Raw genomic sequence first — 15,276 nt, 5'->3', positions numbered from 1 at the left:
TAAGCAAGAGAGAAGGGAAGGGATTTTTAGACAAACTTTAAAAATTAAATGTATTTATTTCTGTAAATACTTCAAAGACTTGACTTCAATAACTAATTTTTTTTGATAGAAGAAAGGTTTTATCCAAACACCCTCAATACCACAGCTCACAATATGCACTTCTGACCCCTCCCAATTCTACATTCCTGATATTTATAAAGGTAAAAAACACAAGTAGGGAAAAAGTTAGCTTTTTATTTGTTTTAAAACATCTAAAGCCACCTTTATGTATGAAACCAGCAAAAGATGGCACAACCCCTTTTTTAAAATCCTTTACAAATACATCTTAAAAACTAAATGAATTGGGGGGGGGGCAAAGGGGCAGAAAAAGGGACAAATAATAAAGAAAATGTCAAGGGAAGTGGCATATTCCAAGCCCACTGTTCTTTCAATCTTATGAAGGGCCTTTCAGGTTTTTAAGCTTAGCTTCCAGTGCATGGGTGAGGGAGGTTGTACAAGAGGCAACCATGGAAATGGCTTGTTAGAGGTTTCTAATCAATCATCCGTCTGCATTAAGAGTTTGCACCAGTGTAGCCTCACCAATGACTGGCTACTGATTGCTGTAATTGGGGCAAAGCCCCAATGTAGACATCACCTAAGGTTTTTGAAGGATTTGCCCCAATTACAGCAATCAGTGGCCAGTCATTGGTGAGGCTATACTGATGCAAACTCTTAATGAAGACAAACAGTGGCATTATTTGCACTGGATAGTGAGTAGGGCAGATCTCAAGTGTAGATAAAACTTTAGACTATGGTGATCATCAGCCCCACCCACCGAGTATCAGGAAACACTGCTAAAGTAACTAGATATCGGATATGGAATTCCCAAATTTGCAACAAGAGGTGCATCTCTTGATCAGGAATGACAATCAGAGCACACCACATAGTGGAATCCCATCTGATTTGACACATCAAAACACATTAATATAATTGCAGACAAGGTACTGATGAAGACATACAAAGTAGACTCATAGGAACAGATTCTGTACTTAAATGAGCCATTCTCTCACTCTTTAAACTCCCTTTTCAACACACAAATGGGGGGCAGGGTGGATTAAGGGGGTGGGGGAGGAAGAGAGGGAAAAAATAAACCACTTACCTGCCCATGATCGAAAAGCTGCCACTATTCCCATTTTGCTAGCTAGGAAGCGTGCTTCTCTGTCCTCTCTGTTATAAAAACAACAAATGCCAGACAGATATACCACCATTACATTACTGTTAAACCTAGAGTGCTACTTTGTTTACTAGCCACTTCAAACAAGAGTACAATTGTTAGAGGCTTTTTGATGGGGAATGAGACACAAGATAAAAAAATTCAGGTGTGACGTTGTGCAGTCTATATGGTTTTATAAAAACATGATAAGTGAATATAATGGAACTGGAATATGCTTCATGCAAAAGGTCTCTTGTAAGGTATCATTACAAAGCTTATAATCTACTGAGTGTGATCATCCTATTTGTATAAATGTACCACTCTTGTATCTAAATCTAGAAATATAAAATATAACTGAGGGCCTATTGTAATTATGCAAAGTATGGGCCATTAATGGTGGTTTGGAATCTTGATGACTCCCACTAACCAGGACAATTGTCTGCAGATGGCTGTGTTTTACCTGTGAGTCTTCCTGTATGTGTGTGTGCTGGCAAGTGGGCAATGAAGTCTTGCAGTGACATGTGATCATGTCACCTGAACTGGAATCCATCTTTAACCTGGTGCTTTTCCAGCGAGGAGGGTGGGGGGGAAAACCAGAGGGACAAAGGGTTCCCGCCTTATGCAAAAGATATATAAAGGGGGGGGGGGGGGGAGAGGGAGAGAAAAGCCATCATGAAGAATTCCCTAGCTGCCACCTAAGCTGGAACAAGAGCTGAACCAGGAGAAAGAATTGTGCCCAGGCCTGGAAGGTGTCCAGTCTGAGGGAAAAACTTACTGAAGCATCTCTAAGGGTGAGATTATCTGTATTTAGTTTGATTAGACAGATTTGCGCATTTTATTTTATTTTGCTTGGTAACTTACTTTGTTCTATCTGTTACTACTTGGAACCACTTGAATCCTACTTTCTGTATTTAATAAAATTACTTTTTATTTAGTAATTAACTCAGAGTATGTATTAATACCTGGGGGAGCAAACAACTGTGCATCTCTCTCTATCAGTGTTATAGAGGGCGAACAATTTATGAGTTTACCCTATATAAGCTTTATACACGGTAAAACGGATTTATTTGGGTTTAGACCCCATTGGGAGTTGGACATCTGAGTGCTAAACACAAGCACACTTCTGTGAGCTGTTTTCAGGTAAACCTGCAGCTTTGGGGCAAGGAATTCAGACCCTGGGTCTGTGTTGGAGCAGACGGGAGTGTCTGGCTCAGCAAGCCAGGGTGCTGGAGTCCTGAGCTGGCAGGGAAAACAGGAGCAGGGGTAGTCTTGGTACATTAGGTGGCAGCTCCCAAGGGGGTTTCTGTGATTCAACCCACCACATCAGGTTCCATATTTATAATATAAAGATTATAGAATCAGAGTTTTAATTCCATGACTTTTTTCTTGCAAAGTTAAAGAACCCAGTCTCCCTAATGAGTTACTTTACTAGCCATGGAATCAGAGTAGCAGCCGTGTTAGTCTGTATCCGCAAAAAGAACAGGAGTACTTGTGGCACCTTAGAAACTAACAAATTTATTAGAGCATAAGCTTTCTATGCATCCGAAGAAGTGGGCAGTAGCCCACGAAAGCCTATGCTCTAATAAATTTGTTAGTCTAAGGTGCCACAAGTACTCCTGTTCTTTTAGCCATGGAATGATTCTCTAATCTAAAAATGAAAAAGCCAATTATAAACAAGATTTCTTTTAATTTTAAAGATAGTGGAGGGGATAAAAAAATCAGGTTTTAAAAATATTTAGAAAAAGTGATTCATACAGAAGTGTCATCATTATTTGTCAAATTCTTTACTATGGTTAACAATGAACTTTGATACTATTGTGATGGGTAACAACCCCTAAGATCAAACATTCAGGCCTTTTCTGTTGAAAATTTTATTTCTGAGAAGATACAAGTTCTGATTTAGACCACTACCACTATAGACCTAAATAAAATCCCACAATAATTTTATAAAGAAGTCACATAACTTTATAAGCATTTGGATAGTAGATTTTTTTTTTCCAGTTGGCATAACTTTTTCAGAAGGATACATCTCGACATTTTTGAACATCAAGCCAAGAGAAGTTATTGTAATAGTAAAAGTTATAAATATTCCCCAGTCAACTACACCAAGAACTATGCGGATTCACAGAATTCACAGAAAGGGATTCTTTCCCATAGATCAACCCTGGTACACAGCTGTAGCAGCATAAAAACCATTTCGCTGTCTGGGACAGAATTCCCCGAGCACATAGACTACGTAATGTTGCCATAGCAGCCTTATACACAATCTCTCGGGAGGCCCAACATACAGGGTGTAAGGTACCTTTTGTGGATCCCACCCTTAGTGCACAGCACTGTGAATATTTTGGGCAGCACTGACTAAAATTATGCTAGGGCCACTCCAACCTCCAGAACAGCCCAGAATCAGGAAGGCACAAAAGGCATCATAAAGCTACTAACATCCCATCTAACATGGGCTGTCCCCCCTCTAACTTTCTGGCAGTATAACACACAATCATACCCATAGATTTTTAAGGCCACGAGGGGTCTATAGTCTGACCTACATAATGCATATCACATAATTTTACACAGTAATTCCTGCATCAAACCTACAATATCTGACTGAGCTAGAGGATCTATCAGAAAGCCATCCAATTTTGATTTTTAAAAATTAAGTGAGGAGATTATGACAGCCCTGGTAAAATGATACAGTGAGTAATGAAGCTCACTGGTAAAAATGTGCACTTTGTTTCTAATTTGAACGTGTCTAGCTTCAACATCCAGCCACGGGAACTTGATTTGACTATATTATATTAAAGACCCCTTTACTCTCAGTTATACTCTGCCCATACAATTATTTCTAGACCATGAGGAAGTTACTTCCAATTTCTCTCATAAGCTCAATCTCTTTAGCTTGTCTCTTACTGTAAGGCAGGTTTTCCATACTTCAAATGATTCGTAGCTCTTTTTTAACCCTTTCCAATTTTTCCAACATCTTAACTATGGACACCAGAACTGCCCTTAGGATTCCAATAATAGCCTCACATATGCGGTATACAAAGTGATGCTAGTTCCATATTATATTGCTATGTGATATTTCTGTGTTTGCACAGCCAAGGATTTCATTAGCCTTCTTAGCCACATAATTGTGCTGACAACATATATTCAGTTACTTATGCATCATGACCTCTACGTCCTTTTCAGAGACTTTGCTTTCTAGGATGCAGTTCACAATCCTTTAAATAAACGTGAACTCTATATTTTGTTCCTAGATGTATGTCTCTGCATTAGACATTTAAAGGCATGTTGTTTTAATGAGCCCATTTTACCAAATTACCTGTTCTCATTACTTACCCAGTCTGTGTCATATGCACATTTTACCAGCAATTTTACATTTTCTTCCATGAGCCAAGAACAGAGCCTTATGGGACCACACCAGAAACACGCACATCTGATTATGATTCCCCATTAATAATTACTTTGAGATCTGCATATTAGCCAGTTTTTATTTCCGCTAATATAAGTTCTATTGATTTTATATAGCATTAATTTTGTAATCAGAATATTGTTCAGTACTGGTTCAAATGTTATAAATAAATAAATAAATAAATATATTGTCAGCTTCTATCAACCAAACCTGTAATCTCACCACAAAACAATACCAAGTTTGACAAGATCTATTTCCAAAAAAACATGTTGACTGGTATTAGTTATCCTTCAATCTCTTAATTCTTTACTGATTGCATCCCATATCAGTAATTCCATTATTCTGTTCTGGATTAATGTCACGCTAACAGGCCAATAGTTGCCCAGGTTAACCATTTTTGAAATATGAGCACAACATTAGTTTTTTTCCCTCCTCAGTCCTGTTGAACTTCCTCAGTTTTCCGAGAATTATTTAAAAAATAAAACCTCAACATCCGTGGTTCAGAGAACCCCTTGGACAATTTTTTTTTTTTAAAACTCTAGGGTGCAAGTTAAATGGTCTTGCAGATTTAACAGTGTTTTACTTGAATTGGTGTTATTTAACAACTTACTGCTCAATACAAACTATGACTTTATTAATAATACACCTTTACACCGATAGAACGCTGTCCTCGGGAGCCAAAAATATCTTATTGTGTTATAGGTGAAACCGCGTTATATCGAACTTGCTTTGATCCGCTGGAGTGCGCAGCCCCGCCCCCCCAAAGCGCTGCTTTACTGCGTTATATCCAAATTCATGTTATATTGGGCCGCGTTATATCGGGGTAGAGGTGTATATGAAATCATCATCCAACTTCTTTCCAAATACAGTCAGAAATATTTATTGACTCTTGCTTTTTCAGTAACTGAAAATTCTACCTTCTCCATGTAAAAATGAACCTATGTCATTACTAGGATTTATTCTTTTCCTGAATTTAATAAAATTTTAAAATTCTAATTTTCTTTAATTCTACCAGCTATATAGGTTCACTCATTACTTAAGCTTCAGTTTTCAAATTGTCTACATTTCGTAATTTATTGCTGGCAACTTTCTTCTATGTTTATATACTGCATTTTTATCACTATTTTCACTTCCAACAACCCTCAAAACATCAGTTATCTAGCAAACATTATTAAACAATTCCCAATTAAATTTTTTCCTTCAAATCAATTTTGCTGTAATTTTTCAGCTTTGGGAAATTGACATTTTAAAAAGAACAGGAGTACTTGAGGCACCTTAGAGACATATGCATCTGAAGAAGTGGGTTGTAGCCCACGAATGCTTATGCTCTAATAAATTTGTTAGTCTCTAAGGTGCCACAAGTACTCCTGTTCTTTTTGCAGATACAAACTAACACGGCTGCTACTCTGAAACCTGACATTTTAAAGTGCCAAATATGTTACATTATGGGATTGTATTCTGTTTCCACCTAACGAATGTACTCAGATTGTGATTACTGGCACATAGGCAACCACTAGTTTTTAGTTGAGCAATCAATTGTTTTATGTCAAAAAGACATTGAATACTAAATTACCTGAAGTATAATACTTGGTTAGAAAAGATCTATAATTTAGAAGGGAAAAATCAGATCTTGCCTATAAGTTTCTTATTACACTTCTGGCCCAATATTGCTCCCTGCCCAGGAATGGAGGCAGAAAACTCTGAAGAACTTTAGTATGGTATGGGCCTAGCCTCTGTATGCAGGCAAATCTATTGGTCTGTCTCCCTGCATCAGGGACAAGGAAGTACCCCATATTTCAGAGTGTTGTGCATAGAGAGGCCATAAACTCCAAAGATGGCTTACTACTGGCAGAATGAGACCTTGAGCATATGTCCTCCAGGCCAAAATCCTACAGGATAATGAAGTTTTTCCTCTGTTTATATATTATAGACAGAAGCTTATGGAACTATTTCTCCCGTTTTCTAGTCTGATGTGATGGTCTATAATAGACCTCTACTAATACCCCCCTCCTTGCTTTATTGCTTAGAAAATGATCTAAGGACATTCCAGGTCCTGTGCTTCTGAGCTGTCAATTACTTTACATCAAAGATACCATTACCTGGTTTAGAATGTCATTTCTGCAAACTCCATCCTTCCTAAACTGAGAGAGTATGCAGAAATTTTAACATTCTATTCATGTGATTTTTACCAGGTTTCAGTAATGCCAGTTTCTTCTGATGAATGAGCACTTAATAACTTGTTTATTTCTCAGGCTTCTAGCATTGATATACAGGCAATTTTTTTCTCTTTTTGTCCCTTCATTAAGGGTTATATGCTTGAGCATTAGCACTATGTTTAGCCCCTTCACTTTTATTGTTAGTATAATACCCTCCTGGACTAATCTAACTAGACTCTCACCCTGAAGGCTGGTTCACCTACTACTGAAATGACATGAAAGGGGTCCAATGTTCCTTGACACCAAAACTCTCTACTTCACACCACAAGGTTTATAACTCCATTTCTAATTCATGCCTTTGATAATTTAAAGAGAACTACATTTATAGCCCATTTAGCTTTTGGTGTTTAAATTCGACGTAACTCAACAAGCTACAGTTCACACTTTTAATTTTACCTAGGTTAGCATAAAACAATTACTAATTACAGATCTTTATACTTTTTCTTTTGTGAATTATAGTATATTTAAATCTCTTAGACTGGAAAAAAATGTTCAGTTATAATACTGCAACTTTACCACAACCTGTGACACAAGAAATACTACTAGTACTTACTTCAGCTGCCCTTCTGCTGTGTCCGGATTGTGCCTGTAGTGAAAGTCTGTGTATGGAGCTAAAATTCGCTAAAAAGATAGAAACACACAAATAAGTGTATTCTCTTGACAAATTAAAGATCTTTGTTCCTTCTCCACCCCCACCTCTCATGTCTTCAATTTATGTTCAATTTATGCATTTTATGCTTTTAATTACCCATTTAAAGTTTTTAAAATAATACGTTTCACTTAAAAATGGACTTTTATAGTAGAGTACAGAATAAAATTTGAAGTGAAAAGTAAAATACTATGATTTAATTATTCGTGTCACTAATTAGTAGCAAAATAACCAAAACAAGCTTTTACCCCTCCCCACTTTCAGGAAGAAATTATTAGTCTACATGGCACTGTTTCCCCACTTGTCAGAGACCGCTTTCAGTTACTAGTGAGAGTTGCGGTAAATTCTACACACTGTTCACAAAAAGGACACATTAGTCAAGCCAGAATAAACAAACAGCTATATCCATGAGCACAAAGTATCTGCCTAATTCTCATTTCAAAACTCAATGATGCTCAATTCTATTAACATTCATGACACAAATCAGCATCTGATTTATCAGATTATTCTTGTACAGCTAAATATATTCCTCTTCTTGTCCATAGAAGCAAAACCAGAAGGCTCATATAGTAATGTGCACTAGCACATATTTTGAAGTGGTAAAGTAAATCCAAAACCGTATTAATTTCTCTCATATACAGAGCAAACAGCTCTTTTCCTAGAAGCTGGAACAACTGTTTACAGGTTTGAGACAAGCCCATTCTCAAAGTGAAGCCCTCAATTGCTATACAATAAATTACACCAGCTACTGTGGTCCACTTCCATTTTCTTCCTATTTTGAAATGGTATTGCATCTTGCATGTGACAAGTTACCCACTCTTCAGGATTTCAAAATAAATAATATAATATAATAACATATTTAAGACTGGAAAAGAAAGTGAAATTACTACCTCTAATTCAACATCTGCTCGCACATATTGTCGAGTCTTTGGATGATTAAGGAGGTGCAAAACTGTAGTTATGAGAGCCTCATTTATTCGGCTTAATTGACAATCAATCACGTTTTTCAAGATGGTACTTAGTCCACCCCGAAGAGCTACCACCTCTGGATTTTGAAGTGCTAAAATAGGAGAAAAACCATGTCAATTTAACAACTCAAACTAAAGGAAAAAATTGCCTCCAATATAGTAACTGCCATACTGGATCAGAACCTTGATCCATCTAGTCCAATACCTTGTCCCCAACGGTGACCACCCCACAGATGCTTCAGAGGAAAGTGCAAGAAACCCTACAGTAGGCAGTCATGGGGTTATCAGTTGCCCATGAAGGTTTCATCCTAATCCCTAATAGTAGTTAGAGACTGGATTAAATCTGAAGCAAAATGTTTTAGCTCCCTTCCAATACTCTTTTTGTTAGAATTAACTATTTAAACCCTGGATATTCTTATCCATATAAACCGCCAAAGCCTCGTTGAATCTTGCTAACTATGGCTAATACTGGAATATGTAGTTGCATTATTTATAAATTTGCAGCAAGAAATCAGAAGTACAACCCATTATATTTGAGATTAAATTATCAAAGAGTTGTTTATAAACTTTTTTCCTGTGAATGCTATCAGATGGTAGTGGTCATAAAAAGCTTTTAACTAAGTCAAGTTATGTTGATGATACCCCCCGCTCCAATCAGCTGCTAACATTTTGCAATAATATTTCATCAACATAAATATTGGCAAGAGTCAGTCACTACACAGTGCTTCTTGACAAAGATGAAAATGCTTGCTTCTGAGCACACGCACAAGAGTACATGGACATTTCACTACAGGTATAGTATTTTTTCAATAGAATGGATTTGCATTGCAGTATAAATGTTGTATATGTGGCAAAAAACAGAACAGTTTCTACTTTTTTAAATCTAAAATTTAAATCTTGAAAACAACAGTTACACTTATTTTCCATCAGTTGATGTTAGCATGTAATGATCTCAATGAAACTGTTCTACACTAATTCTAGAAAGCATGGTGGATGCAACATAGGTCGCATTGTCTAAATCAGGGGTCAGCAACCTTTCAGAAGTGGTGTGCCAAGTCTTCATTTATTCACTCTAATTTAAGGTTTCGCGTACCAGTAATAATTTTAACGTTTTTAAGACGGTCTCTTTCTATAAGTCTATAATATATAACTAAACTATTGTTGTATGTAAAATAAATAAGGTTTTTAAAATGTTTAAGAAGCTTCATTTAAAAATTAAATTAAAATGCAGAGCCCCCCGGACCGGTGGTCAGGACCCAGGCAGTGTGAGTGCCACTGAAAATCAGCTTGCGTGCCGCCTTTGGTCTAAATGATCTTTGTGAAAACAGACTTACTTTTTGTTGTCAGCAGATTTCTAATATTATTACCAATTTTAAAACGTTTCATGCAAATTAAATATTACAGTTTAATATCTGATTGTAATGCATATTAACTTGAGTAATAAATGTGGGGATTAACACATTAAAAAGACATGGCCAACTTAAATACTTGCACTTTTCTCTGAAAATACTGCCACCTATTATTAGACATAATAGTCACCATTACTATAACTGAAAAGTACTTGAGAAAACATTTTGCAGCTTCATTTGCACATTTGACAGTGCCTAGTAATTTTCAGTTTCAATTATTATTGCCAGTTTGTGTGGGTCTTTTACACAGCAGCTGAGATGGGGGGAACTTTTTTTATTTTTTATTTTTAATAGCAAAGGTTAATTGTAAAAACCACAAAAAATGGCAAAGAGCTCATGGCAAGGATAAAAGTGTCAATTTCTTTGTTTGGGGGGGGGGGGGGGGTTAACCTGACTATTTTAAATTGACTGACTTTTTTGACAACTAAAAATATTCGCTATATTTGTGACATTTTCACAAAAAAAAAGCCCACACTTCAATATGATTATCTACTTTACAAATTACCTACTATAATATATTCAATTACTTGGGGAAAAAGCCTACAAAAGAAAGGATCCTTTAAAGATTCGGCGAGTTGATGCTTGGTGTTGAATTTGTTAATTGTTTCAACATTCTCACCTAGTTCACAGATAATGGCAATACAAGCTCGAACCATTCTGTCTCTCTCCTGAAGGCCATCATTTCCAACTGCTATCAACGAATTAGTAATAGAGCTAGGGAACAAGGAAGCATTCACAGTGATCATCTGCAAAAGAACAAAAACCAAAAAAGGATGAGCAATTTCCAGGTTGCCACATGCACACCCACACCCAGAATCCTGTGTATAATATGATATAGCCAGACATATAGCCCCTTATATTACCTGCTTATATCACAAATCCTCAAAACTACTGCCTTCTGCCAGGGGATTCAGGGGCCCCCGGAGTCAGTGAAGGACCCCACTCCAGGGGCCCCGAAAAGCTCTCGTGGGGGCCCCTGCGGGGCCCGGGGCAAATTGCCCCACGTGCCCCCCCCCCGGGCGGCCCTGCCTTCTGCTCTTGAGCTTCTTGGCTGACCATTTTGCTTTTCTGTCTTATTCCTCCCTGTTTGTATTTTAGTTTCTGCACATGGGCATTAAAAGAATGGAAGGGGAGATTGCTCCAAATGGTAAAGCAGCAAGGGAAAGAGCGATTACTAGCCTACTCAGAACTTTTGCAGGAGCCTTTGCTAAATTTTACTGACAGAGAAAGAGAGGGATATGTACTGCAACATCTTAGGCCTTGTCTACACTACAGTTTTGTCGACAAAAGTCAGGTTTCTTTGACAAAACAGTGGAGATGTATGAACTGCAATACTCCAACTGACAAAATGCTCCTGCTTTGCCCACAAAATAAAATCACCTCGACGAGAGGCGTAGAGCTTTTTGTGGCAAAGTTATATTGACTAAGTGTCCGTGTAGACACAACGCTTGATTATATCGCTCTAAATAGCCTCCAGGAGGTGTCTCACAATGCCCATCCTGACTGCTTTGGTCAGTGGTTCAAATTCCGCTGACCTGCACCAGGTACACAGGCATCCATCCCTCCCCCTTTAAAAGGCACAGGAATTACTGAAATTCCACTTCCTGTTTGCTGGGTGTGAATAGCTCACATTGCATTTTCTCAGCTGACCATGGTGGCTCCATGCAGCAAATGCTCTGCTGCGTTGAGCACACCCGAGTTGCTAGATATGCTGGCACTGTGGGGAGAACAGGCTGCGCAGTCCCAGCTCTGCTCTAGCCATAGGAACTTTGATACCGATAGTCTGATGGCTTGTTAGATACGGACTATGAATGGGACATGCATCAGTGCCGTGTGAAGACAAAGGAGCTGAGGCAGGCATACAAGGGAGGCAACTGTTGCTCTGGTGCTGTGCCGAATACCTGATGCTTCTATCAGGAGCTGGACGCTATCCTTGGCGGTGACCCCACCTCCATGAGCCCTGGGAATACTTCAAACGGGGCTGGAGGCAGCGGGCAGTGGACTCACCCTGAGAACGAAGTCATGGACAAGGAGGCTGAGTTGGAGGACAATGTGGAGCACACGTCAGGGTTGTCCAGTGATGCAGCAAGTCAAGACCTCTTTTCCACACCAGAGGGGGCTGGCCAGACCCAGCAGTCTGTCTCTGGTGTGCATGATGCAGGACAGGAGAGCCCTGGTAAGTGATCTTTTTGAGTTGATACTCCTCGGTTATATGAGGTAGAGCTGTCCTTTGCTCTGTATATTCAAGAAGTGGGTGAAGGGATAAAAATGTACAAGACTATCTGTGTTTGAGTGTGCTCCACACTTCCTTCCGCAGCTAAGCAGTACAGCAGAACAGTGTGTTAAGGCACACCAAGATTTCATGGGAATCCTAGAGAGAGATTTCTAGGAAACTTTCCTAGAGGTACTCGCCAATCCTCTGCCAAAGGTTCCTTCCTCCACTTTCCCCACACCAATCGGCAATCACTTGTGCAGGGACCAATGCGGCACAAAGGCAAGCAGCATAGGAACTGGGTCTGAAGCCGCACACATGCGGGAGATGCACCCTTGCATCCTTGTTTACCCTCAGGAGTGAGATATTGGCTTCAACGACCCCGCTGTGTAAAATGGTGACTAAATTTACAATATTGGCCCTAGTCTCCTGCAGTGATCCCCTTAAAAAAAACCTAGACCCTTTGCCCCATCTTGAGCACCCAACCCCTCTCCCCCTCCCCTCAGGCAAAACTCACCATCTTTGGGGTGTTTGCCGAGATGTGTGCTTGCCAAGGGACAGGGGAAAAGCAATTCATACGTTTTTAAAAAAAAGAGAGGTATTTTACTATAATGATTCAATGCTGTGAGTTAACGAACAATCATGCTTCTGGGTATTGTTTCCTGTGCTTCTGCAGATATGGCCTTCAGGGGAACCCTTACACACCAGCAGAGCACCTCCACTAGATAATGAAGTGACCAAGGCAGAGCAAGGAGGATATGTTCTGAGAGGCACACCAACCCTTAGAGGCTGAAAAAAAGACTGCAGAGAGAGGAGAGAGTCCCCGAAGGAAAAATTTAAAATAGAAAAGCAGGACAGAAAGGACAATGACAAGTGCATTTTAAAAGGCCAGGAGCAGATGATAAAAGTGATGCAGAAGCAAACACAGATGCTGGAGTCCCTAATCATTCTCCGGACAGAAGACATGCATGCTAGTCCCAACCTGCAGCTGATACAGAACTGCTTTCCATGCACTCTCCAAACTCCTCCCACACATCCTTTGCAACTTCCTGGAACATCTTGTACCCCATTCACTCCACCCTTTCGTACAGCTTCTGAAATGATAGCTGGACACACAGCTATGAGAGCCTACACTCTTATCTCCCCTCCCACCAAGTCTTGTTGGTGTTGTTAATTGGTATTTAATAAAAACAAACTCTCTGAAAGATAACCAATCTGTCTCCTACAGATAGTGGTTACTGCTGGTAGTAATATATAGGGGCAATCTAATCATTTGGTGACTACAGATCCCCATCAGGAATCATCACAATTTTTATGCAAGGCGGCAAGTTAAAGCATGGCAGAGTGCTTTATAGAAAAACATATTACTGATGCTCATTGTCAAAATGTTGCCTCAAAACCTCCCTGATTCGAATAGCACCCCCGTTGTGCACCTCCAATAGCCCTGGTATCTGGCTGCTCAAATTCAGCAGCCAGGCAATCCACCTTCACACCCCAACCGGGGGAGAACTTTTTACCCTTAGCCTCACAAATATTATGGAGTGCACAGCAAGCTGCTATGACCACAGGAATATGTTGGTCATTTGTGTCTAACCTGCCATGAAGATAGCATCAGCGTACTTTTGATCTGCCAAAGACACATTCTACAGTCATTATGCACCTACTCAGCCTATTGTTGAAGCACTCCTTGTTGCTCTTCAGGTTTTCCATATAAGGCTTCATGAGCCATAGGAGTAAGGGATATGCTGGGTCTCCCAGGATTAGTATGGCCATTTCAACATTCCCCACTGGAATCTTCTGATCTGGAAAGAAAGTTCCTGCTTGGAGCTTTCCGTACAGGCCACTCTTACTGAAAATGCATGTGTCATGCACCTTCCTGAACCACCCCGCGTTAATGTAAGTGAAACACCCACAGTGATCCACAAGCACCTGCAATACCATGGAGAAGTACCCCTTTCTATTGATGCAATCCATCAGAAAATAGGGAAAGAACAAGTTAAAAATTACTTAGGACCTGATGAAATGGGCATCCTAGAATACTCAAGGAGCTGACTGAAGAGATATCAGCCATTTGCAATTATCTTTGAGAAGTCATGGAAGACAGGAGAGATTCTAGAAGACTGGAAAAGGGCAAATATAGTGCCCATCTATAAAAAGGGAAATAAGGACAACCCAGTCAGCTTAACTTCTGTACCTGGAAAGATAATGGAGCAAATAATTAAGCAATCAATTTGCAAACATCTAGAAGATAATAAGGTGATAAGTAACAGTCAGAATGGATTTGTCAAGAACAAATAGTGTCAAACCAACCTGATAGCTTCTTTTGACAGGGTAACAAGCCTTGTGGATGGAGGGGGGTGAGGGGGGGAGGACCGGTAGACGTGGTATATCTTGACTTTAGTAAAACTTTTGATACTTTCTCGCATGACCTTTTCATAAATAAACTAGGGAAATGCAACCTAGATGGAGCTACTATAAAGGTGGGTGCAAAACTGGTTGGAAAACCGTTCCCAGAGAGTAGTTATCAGTGGTTCACGGTCATGCTGGAAGGGCATAACAAGTGGGGTCCCGCAGGGATCAATTCTGGGCCCAGTTCTGTTCAACATCTTCATCAATGATTTAGATAATGGCATAGAGTACACTTATAAAGTTTGCAGACAATACCAAGCTGGGAGAGGTTGCAAGTGCTTAGGAGGATAGGATTAAAATTCAAAATAATCTGGACAAACTGGAGAAATGGTCTGAAGTAAATAGTATGAAATTCAATAAGAACAAATGCTAAGTACTCCATTTAGGAAGGAACAATCAGTTGCACACATACAAAATGGGAAATGACTGCCTAGGAAGGAGTACTGCGGAAAGGAATCTGGGGGTCCTAGTGGACCACAAGCTAAATATGAGTCAACAGTGTAACGTTGCAAAAAAAGCGAACAGCAGTCTGGGTTGTATTAGTAGGAGTGTTGTAGGCAAGACACGAGAAGTAATTCTTCCACTCTACTCCAGTCTGATTAGACCTCAACTGGAGTATTGTGTCCAGTTCTGGGTGCCACATTTCAGGAAGGATGTGGACAAATTGGAGCGAGTCCAGAGAGGAGCAACAAAAATGATTAAAGGTCTAGGTCTCATGACCTATGAGGGAAGATTGAAAAAACTGGGTTTGTTTAGTCTGGAAAAGAGAAGACAGAGGGAACATGATAACAGTTTTCAAGTATGTAAAAGGTTGT

At 39.4% G+C, this 15,276-nt stretch overlaps 1 protein-coding gene across 2 annotated transcripts in view; it reads right to left on the bottom strand.

The window, feature by feature from the left end:
• RICTOR (RPTOR independent companion of MTOR complex 2) overlaps positions 1 to 15,276 on the bottom strand; it is a 182,060-nt gene that overhangs the window by 77,236 nt on the left and 89,548 nt on the right. Inside the window, exons 1-5 of one of the 2 annotated variants that reach the window (XM_054032099.1) lie at positions 11,742 to 11,805; positions 10,460 to 10,586; positions 8,354 to 8,523; positions 7,368 to 7,435; positions 1,139 to 1,206 (exon numbers count right to left, since the gene is read on the bottom strand). In XM_054032099.1, coding sequence (XP_053888074.1) covers positions 1,139 to 1,206; positions 7,368 to 7,435; positions 8,354 to 8,523; positions 10,460 to 10,586 — 433 coding nt within the window. In that variant the 5' untranslated portion in view covers positions 11,742 to 11,805. Of the gene's footprint in view, positions 1 to 1,138; positions 1,207 to 7,367; positions 7,436 to 8,353; positions 8,524 to 10,459; positions 10,587 to 11,741; positions 11,806 to 15,276 lie in introns of those variants that run through there. The other variant, XM_054032098.1, reaches the window with a different exon arrangement.

The sequence above is a fragment of the Malaclemys terrapin genome, chromosome 6 (genome assembly GCF_027887155.1).
Source record: "Malaclemys terrapin pileata isolate rMalTer1 chromosome 6, rMalTer1.hap1, whole genome shotgun sequence".
NCBI lineage: Eukaryota > Metazoa > Chordata > Testudines > Emydidae > Malaclemys > Malaclemys terrapin.
This window is presented reverse-complemented; position numbering and strand designations above follow the sequence as displayed.